This window comes from Morone saxatilis, unplaced genomic scaffold, assembly GCF_004916995.1.
Source record: "Morone saxatilis isolate NCDOM2014 unplaced genomic scaffold, NCSU_SB_2.0 Contig17, whole genome shotgun sequence".
In the NCBI taxonomy this organism is placed as follows: Eukaryota; Metazoa; Chordata; class Actinopteri; family Moronidae; genus Morone; species Morone saxatilis.
In genome coordinates, this window is record NW_023339729.1 from 24615573 (window position 1) to 24625978 (window position 10406).

Sequence of the window (10406 nt, forward strand, 5' to 3'; positions counted from 1 at the left end):
TTTTTTTTTTTTTTTGTGATGGGAGTGCCAGTAGGGCGGGTGACGAGGTGCTGAGCGCTCCAGGTTTGGTGTGTTTGTTTGGGTAAAATGCTTTGCTCAGGGCTGTCATCACTTTTTACCGACACAAAGACGAGATGTTTCCAAAGATACTCTCCATATAGCTCTTGGTCCTCTCTCCTCGATGTGCTTCAGCCTTCCCTCCATCCAGAGCAAGGGTCAGAGCGAGTACTCTACCTCATGCCTAATTTTTACAGTCAGTATTTGTTATTTTGATAAGCCTATAGGTGAAATTTGGTACTTGCAACACATAAATTCATTGTTACTTCCGCAGATATTCTGTAAAATAACAACTAAAGTGTCTCATCTGAAAAACTGCTGTGCCTCTAACTCTCGCAAAAAAAACACTTCATCTAATAGCTCAGTATGGCTGCTGCTACGGTTACTCCCAGCAGTATCTAATAATCCTATATATTGACACAACAGCTGCTAGTTGAGCGCTTTTAACGTGAAGCAGCAGCAGTAGGAATGTCCTCGTTAGCAGAAACTTTATCCAGCTCTGATATGACTGCAGGAGAGTGAAGATTGGGATCAAATTAACCCACAGTAACCCCTAGATTACATGTTGCATAATTCCCTGTGAATTCTTCATGTGCTTGTGGGCAGATTAAGGATTATAACTGAATGTGCCGCCACACCTTTTACTGGTAATTGCTCTATTTGTATGACACTGTGTGACTAGTTCTCAGCATGAGAACCTGACAGCACTTACCTGTTGAAAAGCACACTGATGAAGACACTCAGGCTTCAACTCCAAAAGGTATCAAAGCAACAGTGAAAGTAGCACACAGATAGAAACATGCAATCCAGTGCAGTAACCCCACAATAAATGCTGTTTATGTGCATCTTATATTATAGATTTTTCTTGACTGCAGTTTGTGTCAGAGACTCAGTGTTTTTGTCTGCCTCCCTTGTATTTTCGTTGTAACTGTTTCTAATGAATTCACTGAGCTCCACATCACACACTGGTTCATCAGACACTGTTTTCCCATCATGCAGCTCCTGTGTATTGATGAAGCCACAGCCAGCGTGGATCAGAAGACGGACAAACTGCTGCAGCAGACCATCAGAGAGAAGTTTCAGGACAAGACCGTCCTCACTATTGCACACAGGTAAAGGAAGCTTTCATGTAATATTAGCGTCAACCAGGGACTGATTTTAACTTATTTCATGCACCTTTTGGCTCATTTCTTAATTTTCACATGGACATTTGTTAAATGGTCTGTCTTTGTCTGTTTTTGTCACCAGGATCAACACCATCATGGACTGCGACCGGGTGCTGGTGATGCATGCTGGGAAGGTGGTGGAGTTTGACACCCCGGCGGCTCTCTGCCAAACAGACCACTCCATCTTCCAAAGGCTGGTTGGTTGTAGAGGAGAGTGAGACAACGAAAGAGACACTGGAAGGAGGGAATTTATCAGAAATGGAAAGATTTATTTTTATATTTTTGAAATGTTTGCTGAGAACTCGCTGCCTTTTCAGAACCATCCTGCACACACACTTTTACAGCTGTTACATAGTGAAGAAAGCGGAGAAGAGGTGAATGCCTTGCTCCAGGGTACGGTTTGGACTAAGAAGTGAATGATGATATGGGCGCGCATACATTTAGTTTCTTTTATTTTATGATTTTAATGCTGATCAGCATTAAATAATTGTTTCTGAATGAATTTTGAGCAAAAACTACATCTTTAATCCCTTCCCTTAAACTTCTTTTGCTGATTTGGGGACATTTTTATGGAATTAACTAACTGGCAGCAGGGCTTACATACACCTATCTATACCCAACCAGTCCATCATCATATTTATTGTGTTTGTTGATTCAGTGGTTTGTGTAAAACGCGTATTGTTTTGCTGTTGTCAGGGCTCTGTTTTCTTCTTCCCGGGTGCACTGAGAAAAATCTCCCAGTCATTGGCTCCTATAAACCAGGTACGGTGTACAGTGGCTGCACTCATGATTGAATATTTTGAGAAATAACTGAAAATGTGAAAAGGAAGAAATATAAAAATGCTCTCTTAGCTGCTACTGAACATCTGAGAACCATTTTGTTTTCCAGTCTTGTCACATTTGACCCCTAATTCAGACAGTTGTGGAACATTTTGCCACTGATTCCCAGGCGTAAACAGTTGTTTAAGCTTTTGTGTACCGATGTTAGATGTCACTGCAGATTTAGTAGCCTGTTTTTGTAGTTAAAAATAATGGTTTGACTTTAATATGAGTGAATAATTTACAGTATATGTCGATAATCTGTAATCTCAAACTGACTCCTTTAAAGTGGGAGTCACTGATGGGTCACTTTGCAATTATCAGATAGTTGTCCTGTACTTACAGTGATATGATCATATTTTCTATGTAAAATGAGGTTTAAATGAAGGTTTATTTTTCTTTGGTTAATTGTTATAATTTACATTTTTGCCAGTTAGAAGGATTTTCATCCATCCGGTGGGAACAACACAGATTTAGGGGACAGTTACCTGACCCTCGATCTGTTTGAGCTACCTCAACTCTGAGGCGAGCCACTAAACATTGAGCTGCTATAACTGAAAGCAATATTTAGAAGACTTCATAGTCAGATCTCAGTGTTAATCACAGTTCAGAGAATACTCAGTATAATGTACTGCAACTAATAAAGCCTCAGTTCAGCTTCAATCTTGATTTAAGTGCATAATTTGATGCAATTTAACTGCAACATTTTCATAAATCATCTTGGTTTTATTTGATTTGGTCCCCTGTCGTTTTATATTATATGTGTGTTCCTTAATTGATAATGCTACATAAATTAGATAAATCTCAATCAATCGTCTGTAGGCAGTCAATAAATGGATCAGCTATTTCTCACAATTAAATGTTTAGTAAATTAAAGTGTTTAATTAGCCTTTCTTAGCATTACCATAGCATTTTATTATGTTTCATTAGAAGTGAAATAAGACAGAAATATTTATGTGGCTCCAAAGTTGAAAGAAAAACTCTTTGGGAATCCGGCTGGATATTGTCTTACATTTTGTATTTATAATTATGAGAGTTATCACATCAACAAAGGCTCCCAAAAAGGCATTTTTTCATGTTGTATGTAAGTGCAGCCGTTGGCAAGAGGTTGAAAAGACATTTATTTATATATGAAGCTCTTAATTGTCCAGCTTACATTATAAATTCACTCCACATTTGTTTTTAAGGACCTCGCAGGTTAGATGTATGAAAAGAGGCATTAAGCTTTTATCAACTACGAAACATTTGATCAAAACTGACGACTTTTATGATTTTCATTTTGGTTTTGAATTTTATTTACAGTAATCTGTTTTATGTTTTGACTCGTTTAAACTCGTTATTTTATTAATACGTAAGATCACAGGCTGTGTTTTTTTTAGCTGGCACGTGGTGCTTCTGAATTGCTATGCTTTTATCTTTTTTTTGTTTTTGTTTTTTACTTTTCTAAGTGTGTGTTTTTGTACTTAAGAAACATAAAGTATTTTTTATAACCAGAGGGAATCTTTTTAGAATGAATTAGTGGTCTTCTCTATAAATGTAATGTGTTTCTCCTCTCTGTTTATACTTTCTGTGTATCCGTTACAAACAGTCGCAGACAATTTCATTTACTTGTGACTTATCTTTTCAAACTACAACGTCAACATCAGAATGTTTTAAACACAAAACCATCTGTGATTTTATAAAGGTCTCTATAAAGTCTTTATGAATGATTCAACCATGCTAACAGTACATTTGATCACCTTGTTCTACTGTATAGGAATGTGTTGGGGACGTACAGTATGTAAAATAGAGCTGTAACTAATGATTATTGTCATCATGAACTCATTTTATCATATTATTTCTATTATTTGTTTGAATCACAATATCCTAGAGCACAACGTGTCATCATTAAAGTGCTTTTACACCACATGCCACATTCACCCAATCACAGACTGGTGGCATCACAAACAGACACTTACACATATGCACACTGATGCACAGGATCGTAAGCAATTTGGGGTTCGGTATCTTGCTCAAGGAGACTTTGACACGCAGCAGGAAGAGCAAGGGATTGAACCACCAACCTTCTGATTAGTGCACGACCCGCTCTACCAGCTTGAAAACCCCAATTTACTATAAGAACAAGAAACGCAGCAATTCACCTGCAACTGTCAAATATTTGGTATTTGTGACTGAAAAATGAATTAATGTTATTTTATTTTTTATTTTTATTTTTTTCAGTCGATGAATGGACTTAATCGACTAATCTTTGCAGCTCTAACATGAACTTGAAAACAAATATAAATTATTTTCATAAACATTAATTGAAAGAAGCTTCTTTTCTTTTTTATGTGCCACTGGTGTTCGACTCAACCTTCTGTATGTGCAATGTGATCATATGTTATATGTTAACATCTAAATGGATAATAATTTTGGAAGGATTTATTTATTTTTAGTTGTTCCCTTTTTTTTGTCAGCAGGGTTGCTGTATAATTAGAAATTAAGCTGTAATAAATAATAATAAATCAGTTGCATTTGTAATTAAAGCATTGTTGTCATACCTGTTTTTGTATGGTCTCTGTTAACGTCAGAGCCCATCTGGAGCCACAGCCTTACCTTTCTAGGTACGATTATATAACGACATATAATGCCACTGAACTCTCTCCTTTCTTTCCATCCAGATTCACACAGGCAGCCGTCTTTGTGCCCAGTGAGTGACTGTAATCAGAGTGACTCACACAGTAAACGCCTGCCGCTCCCTTGGCACAGGTCAGCATTTTTCTCATGTTAACAAACTTATCATGTTGTTAGGGGGAGTGTTTCAGTTTATGTTTTTCTGCTCAGTCTTGTTTCCTGAGAGTGGAGGTTTCAACGATCGTTGAAACGTTCAACGCTGAGTTTTAAATGTCTGTGTGTTTGATTTTGCACTGTGTATGTGTGCATGTGGGATGTTTGAAGTATGAGGAAAAGCGGGTCAGACATTCAAGTTGTCTGCTGCAGTGTGTGTTTGTATGCATATGAGCCGCAGACGTGTGGTAGTCAGGGTGTGTTTTCATTAGGGCGTGTGGTGGGGATGTGTGTGTGTTTATATCTGTTGACAGTTAACGGAGGCGGGATGTATAAGGTGGAACCTGTTTGTCTGCTTCAAGTCAAGTATTTGTCCACCTGAGTGGCGCTCCTCTGCTCAGACACAGCCTGCAGAGCGAACAGCATGGACTGACTCAACTCTGCTGAAACTCTTCAAAACAACACGAACCAAAGCACCTGCCGGATGGACCCTGAGGTCAGTTTCATTTATGAGTTGTGTTTTTTTTCAGCTGTGGGCTTCCTCCTGTGTGGTCCTTAAGGTGGCAGGTTTTGGGAGACAGTTTCAGGTGCCATCATCCAGCTAGTTTCTGTCTCAGCTCCTGTTCTGTTCACCTTGACTTTTTTTGAGAAATTGTTAAACATCTTTCTTTTCTGTCTTCTATTGGTTTTTAAGGTTTTATTTCTCTTTCTTGTACACAGCTTTCTGTTCTTCCACCTGCCTTTTATCATAATACTACTTAAAAATCTATGTCCAAGTTCATTTTGATGGGCTTTGGGATTGATTGATTGCTTACAATCTCACTGGTCTTCACTTTGATGTGTCTACTCTCCTGTTATTACAAACTACAAATCTGATGCTCCTGCCAAATTACAAATGTGCTGATTGTACAAATTTTGTTTTGCTAATGAAGCAAAAAAAATACCTGAAGAGCCGTTTTTGATTGAGTCCTAGCTCTATCTTGCATCCAGATCCTACTGACTGAACATTCTCTCTTTTATAACTCCAGGCATGTGCACTTTGACTTGACTGTAAAATGTTTATTGTGTAACTTTTTGAGTAGTAAATCGGCTGCTTCCGTTGCTCAGTCATTTGCAGTTGTGTGTAATATGAACTGATTGATGTTAGTTTGAGTGACAAAGTATTGTAGAAGTTAAAACTACACATTTATGGACCATTTTAAAACATCACATTTAAGGTTTAGATTGATTACATATTGTCATTGTCTTGTAGTCGTATCGGGATAAAATTCTTGAAGCTTTTGTGGTTCACAGTTGTCATTGTTTGAATAATGAGTAAGATTTTACCAAACATATGTTGCAGCTTGACATCTTATATATATTTTTCTGAAAATTCTGCTTTATATTGGACTATAATCGGACTTAAAAGGGATCATTTTAGCCCTTTTTAGCCTGATCACATTGCATATTTGTTGCTGTAATGTTGCTGATTCTGTGCAAATGGTGGAGAAATTCTGCATTTTTGTGTTTTCAAAATAATATTTATTGTGATCATTAAGCCGACAAAGATTTTAATGCAGTTAATTTACGTACTTTTATTTGGATGTGTGGAGTTAAAGAGCAGTTAGGTGCTGATGCAGAACAGTTTCATTCTTCCAGTTTATCTTTGCACAACATTTGACATGATCTTGATAGAAAATAGTCTGTCTGGATTCACTGGAGATTTGCCAATGCTCTGCAAGGATTTATACATACATACATATATTATACATATACTCCTAGAAGGAGGTGGGTGTGGTAAATGTTAACATTGTGCCCTTTGTGACAAAAAGGAAACACCCAACAACAGGAAAAGTCGTTCGCAGCACTCTCGATAAACCTGTTCCTGATTTTCCCCATTTATGGCTCAAGAGCTCTGAGGCCATTACTCAAATACCTGATAGATGCCTCTGCGGAGTTACCTGGGTGTCTCTCATCTAACTGAAACTGTGAAAAATCTGTTTCCTCGTTGGAATTTAGAGCAAGAATGATGCACTGTTTCTCTTAGTCCATTCTGCCATGGATCGATTCAATTCCACAATACTACAGGTGTTTGTATTTTCTACCAAGATATACAGCTAATATGGAAATCCAGTCTTTAAAATCTTCAGTATGGATCGTCAAACTCACCAGTTGCGGCATCTTTTCTTTTTACTTACGTAGTCTTCCTTTATCTCAGTGGTTTAAACTGATTTGACAGATGAAACTATCATATGATCAGAGCTGTTTGCTGGATGCTCCTGGTTCATCTGTTTTATTTAAGGCCAACTAATGTTGCTGTTTTAATATGTTACAAACATACAGTATCTAACAAGCTATTTAACACATGTAAAGAACAGTTGTATTCTCTATAATTTGTTTACTCAACATTTTATTTTATTCTATAGGTTTAGTCAGAGGGGATCATTCAATGCCACTGTGACAGAAACAAAAGGATCATGGTACGAATTTTATTTTCAAATCTGGATTAAAATGTTAAACATTCTGTTATAGTTATATTTCTTCTGTATGTTGCTTTAAAAAGCTTTTGTTTTAACACCTTCATGAAATGTCTTTGCTTGCAGCTGTCACACCGGAGGGGAAGGAGTCTCTCTGACGCCCTGACCCTGGAGCGATCAGACGAGGGGGGGCTGGTCGTATCAAGCATCAACAACAGTGCCTCAAGCAATCAGGGACTGAGTAAAGGTATAACCATTCGCTTGCAACTGAAACTTTCTTTACATATTGCTTTTGACTGTTTTAAAAGCAAGACATAATAGTGTCTTAGCTTTTAGAGTTTCAGCAGTTTTAATAATAATATAACATTTTTAACTTAAATCCAACGTTGTCTTAACTTAGACATTTCAGTTTTTTGTAGTAATGTTGAATGTTGTTAAACTTTTAGACAAAAGTTTTGAGTCTAAGGCATGCAGCATGATTTGCACCCATGAAAGCAGGGGCATTGTTTTATGCAGACACTTGATTTTTCTTTATCAGGGGATGAAATCTTGGGGGCAACAATCAATTTTGATCAACTATCAAAAGACGAGGTGCTAAGAGTACTGAAGCTAATGGAGCCTTTTGATGACAACATCCAAGTCCTCACAAGGAAAAACCTGAGCAAGAGCATGGACAATCTGGACCATTGTGTCAAGACTCCTGAGACGGTAGGTGGAATATTATCAAGTCAAACAGAATAAATGAATTAGTTAATGAATAATCCTCTTGTACGTTCATGCAACAGAGGTCCACAACACAACTCATCCCCAAGTGCTAGACAATAGTTACATAAAACCTGTGGTTTTTATTTCTAGATGCTGAAGGATTCCTACAACAAACTCTACAATGCCAAAATCAAAAAGTTTATGAGAGACGATTTGCCTGGTGCCGAGGAGAACTGTGTGAACGGGGAGGTTACCGCCAAGCCAACTGTACCAGGCTCATCCAAGGTCAACCTAAAACACGACATGGGATTGCCTCGCCTCGGAGTTGACTTTGGACTTCTGAAAACCAAGACTTTGAGCAAAGATGTTGATGCTGGAGAATTAACATACGACAGCAATTTGAACCTTCCACCGTTGGGTCTTGGCTTCAATGGGACTGCTCTAAGTGGAGCTCAGCTACCAAGACTGAAAGTCAATGCTAGCAATCCACAGCTTAACACACCAGACTTACATCTGTCTGGAACATTACCAGCTGGTCCAAACACTACAGCTGGTATACAACTGCCAAACAATGACCCTGATACAGACCTAAAAATGCCAGGTGCTGATATATCACAGCTTAATCCAAATGGGCTGGACATTGACATGCCTTCAGGGGATGTCAGAGTGCCACTTCATAAATCAAAAATTGGTCTTAAATCTCCAGATTTAGACATAGATGCCCCATCTGGTAAATTCACCCTGCCCAAATTTGGGGTCTCCAGCAAAAGTGATGCTTATGTTAAAACACCTGACTTAAGTCTCAAAACACCAAAGATAAAAGGTGGGATTCATGCACCCGATTTAAATCTACCCAAAGCTGACCTAAAAGGACCAAATTTTGCCTTTGATACTCCATCTGCTGGCATTAAAGGTCCATCTGGAAAATACAAGGCTCCTAAGTTTAGGATGCCCAAATTTGATTTACCAGACATTCAAGTTCCAAGTTTCAATGGCGATATAGTGGGACCAGATATGCAGTTGGCAGCACCAGATCTCAAAGTTAAAGGCCCTGAATATGACTTAAATACTCCAGACATGGATGTGTCCACTCCAAAGTTTAAAGGGGGCATCAATTTGCCTGGTGCTAATCTCAAAGACCCAAAACTAAACCTTAACACCCCTGATTTGGACATTAATTTGCCTTCTAGTAAATTGGGCAATGATGCAGATGCTCCCTCTGGCAAGGTTAAACTGCCAAAGTTTAAGCTCTTTGGCACATTACCAAAGAAAAAAGATGTGGATATCAATGCAGGGCTGAAAACACCTGAACTAAGTCTGAAATCCCCAAAGCTAAATGGTATAGATGCTCCTGATATGAGTTTACCAAACATGGATCTCAAAGCTCCAAATTTAGACCTCCGATCTCCAGATGTAAACGTTGGTTCACCCAAAGGAAAGTTCACCATGCCAAAGATGAAAATGCCCAGCTTTGACTTGTCAGGTCCAAAAGGAGCAAACATTGACATGGATGCATCACTAAACAGACCAGATCTGCCATCAGGTGGTCTTGATGTAGATTTGTCTAAGCCAGAGTTTGACATTGATGCACCTTCACTTGACCTCAAAGGCCCAAGGTCAAAGCTGAAAATGCCTGAAGCTGATATTGGAAGTCCATCAGGAAAAATGAAGATGCCAAGTTTTACAATGCCAGATTTTGGATTGTCAGGACCAAAGCTGAAAGGACTTGATGGTGAGCTAAAGACTCCAGACTTTGATCTTTCAGCCCCCAAATTTAAGGGGGCTCTTGGTTCCCCAGATTTGAAATTGCCTGAGATGGATCTTAATAAGCCCAAACTAGATCTTTCTGGCCCAGATGTCAACTTAGACATGCCATCAGGTAAACTAAAAATGCCAGAGCTTCATGCTCCAGACTGGGATGTTAATGCTCCCTCAGGCAAATTGAAAATGCCAAAATTCAATCTTTCAGGTACATTACCAAAAGGACCAAATATGGACCTGAATGCAGATCTTAAGTCACCAGATTTGAGTCTTAAAGCTCCAAAGATAAAGGGTGGAATTGATGCTCCTGACTTGGACTTGCCTAATATGGACCTTAAAGCCCCCAAGTTAGATGTGAACACTCCAGATCTCAACATCGGTTCACCCAAAGCAAAATTTAAAATGCCTAAAATGAAAATGCCTAAATTTGGCCTCCCAAGCCTAAAAGGACCTGAAATTGATGGCAACTTTGATGGTCCAGATGTAGATATAAATGCACCAAATGTCAATCTGAAAGGACCCAACGCTGATTTAGAAATGCCAGATGTTGATATTTCTGGTCCATCTGGAAAATTCAAAAAGCCAAACTTCAACCTGCCTGACTTTGGACTTTCTGGTCCAAAGTTAGATGGCCCTAACTGGGACCTCAAATCACCTGATCTTGATATCTCTGGTC

The 10406-nt window shown here is 38.6% G+C and overlaps 2 protein-coding genes across 3 annotated transcripts in view; both read left to right on the forward strand.

Moving 5' to 3' along the window:
* The window catches only part of abcc10 (ATP-binding cassette, sub-family C (CFTR/MRP), member 10), a 17806-nt gene extending 16326 nt beyond the window's left edge, over positions 1-1480 (forward strand). For both annotated transcript variants that reach the window (XM_035659324.1, XM_035659325.1), the window contains exons 21-22: positions 1057-1169; positions 1306-1480. In XM_035659324.1, coding sequence (XP_035515217.1) covers positions 1057-1169; positions 1306-1441 — 249 coding nt within the window. In that variant the 3' untranslated portion in view covers positions 1442-1480. The remainder of the gene's footprint in view (positions 1-1056; positions 1170-1305) is intronic.
* A 381-nt stretch (positions 1481-1861) lies between these two features.
* The window catches only part of si:ch211-69b7.6 (neuroblast differentiation-associated protein AHNAK), an 11194-nt gene continuing 2649 nt past the window's right edge, over positions 1862-10406 (forward strand). The window contains exons 1-7 of the mRNA XM_035659326.1: positions 1862-1985; positions 4703-4790; positions 5123-5304; positions 7214-7267; positions 7391-7511; positions 7803-7972; positions 8120-10403. Of these exons, the coding sequence (XP_035515219.1) occupies positions 7265-7267; positions 7391-7511; positions 7803-7972; positions 8120-10403 (2578 nt within the window). The 5' untranslated portion in view covers positions 1862-1985; positions 4703-4790; positions 5123-5304; positions 7214-7264. The remainder of the gene's footprint in view (positions 1986-4702; positions 4791-5122; positions 5305-7213; positions 7268-7390; positions 7512-7802; positions 7973-8119; positions 10404-10406) is intronic.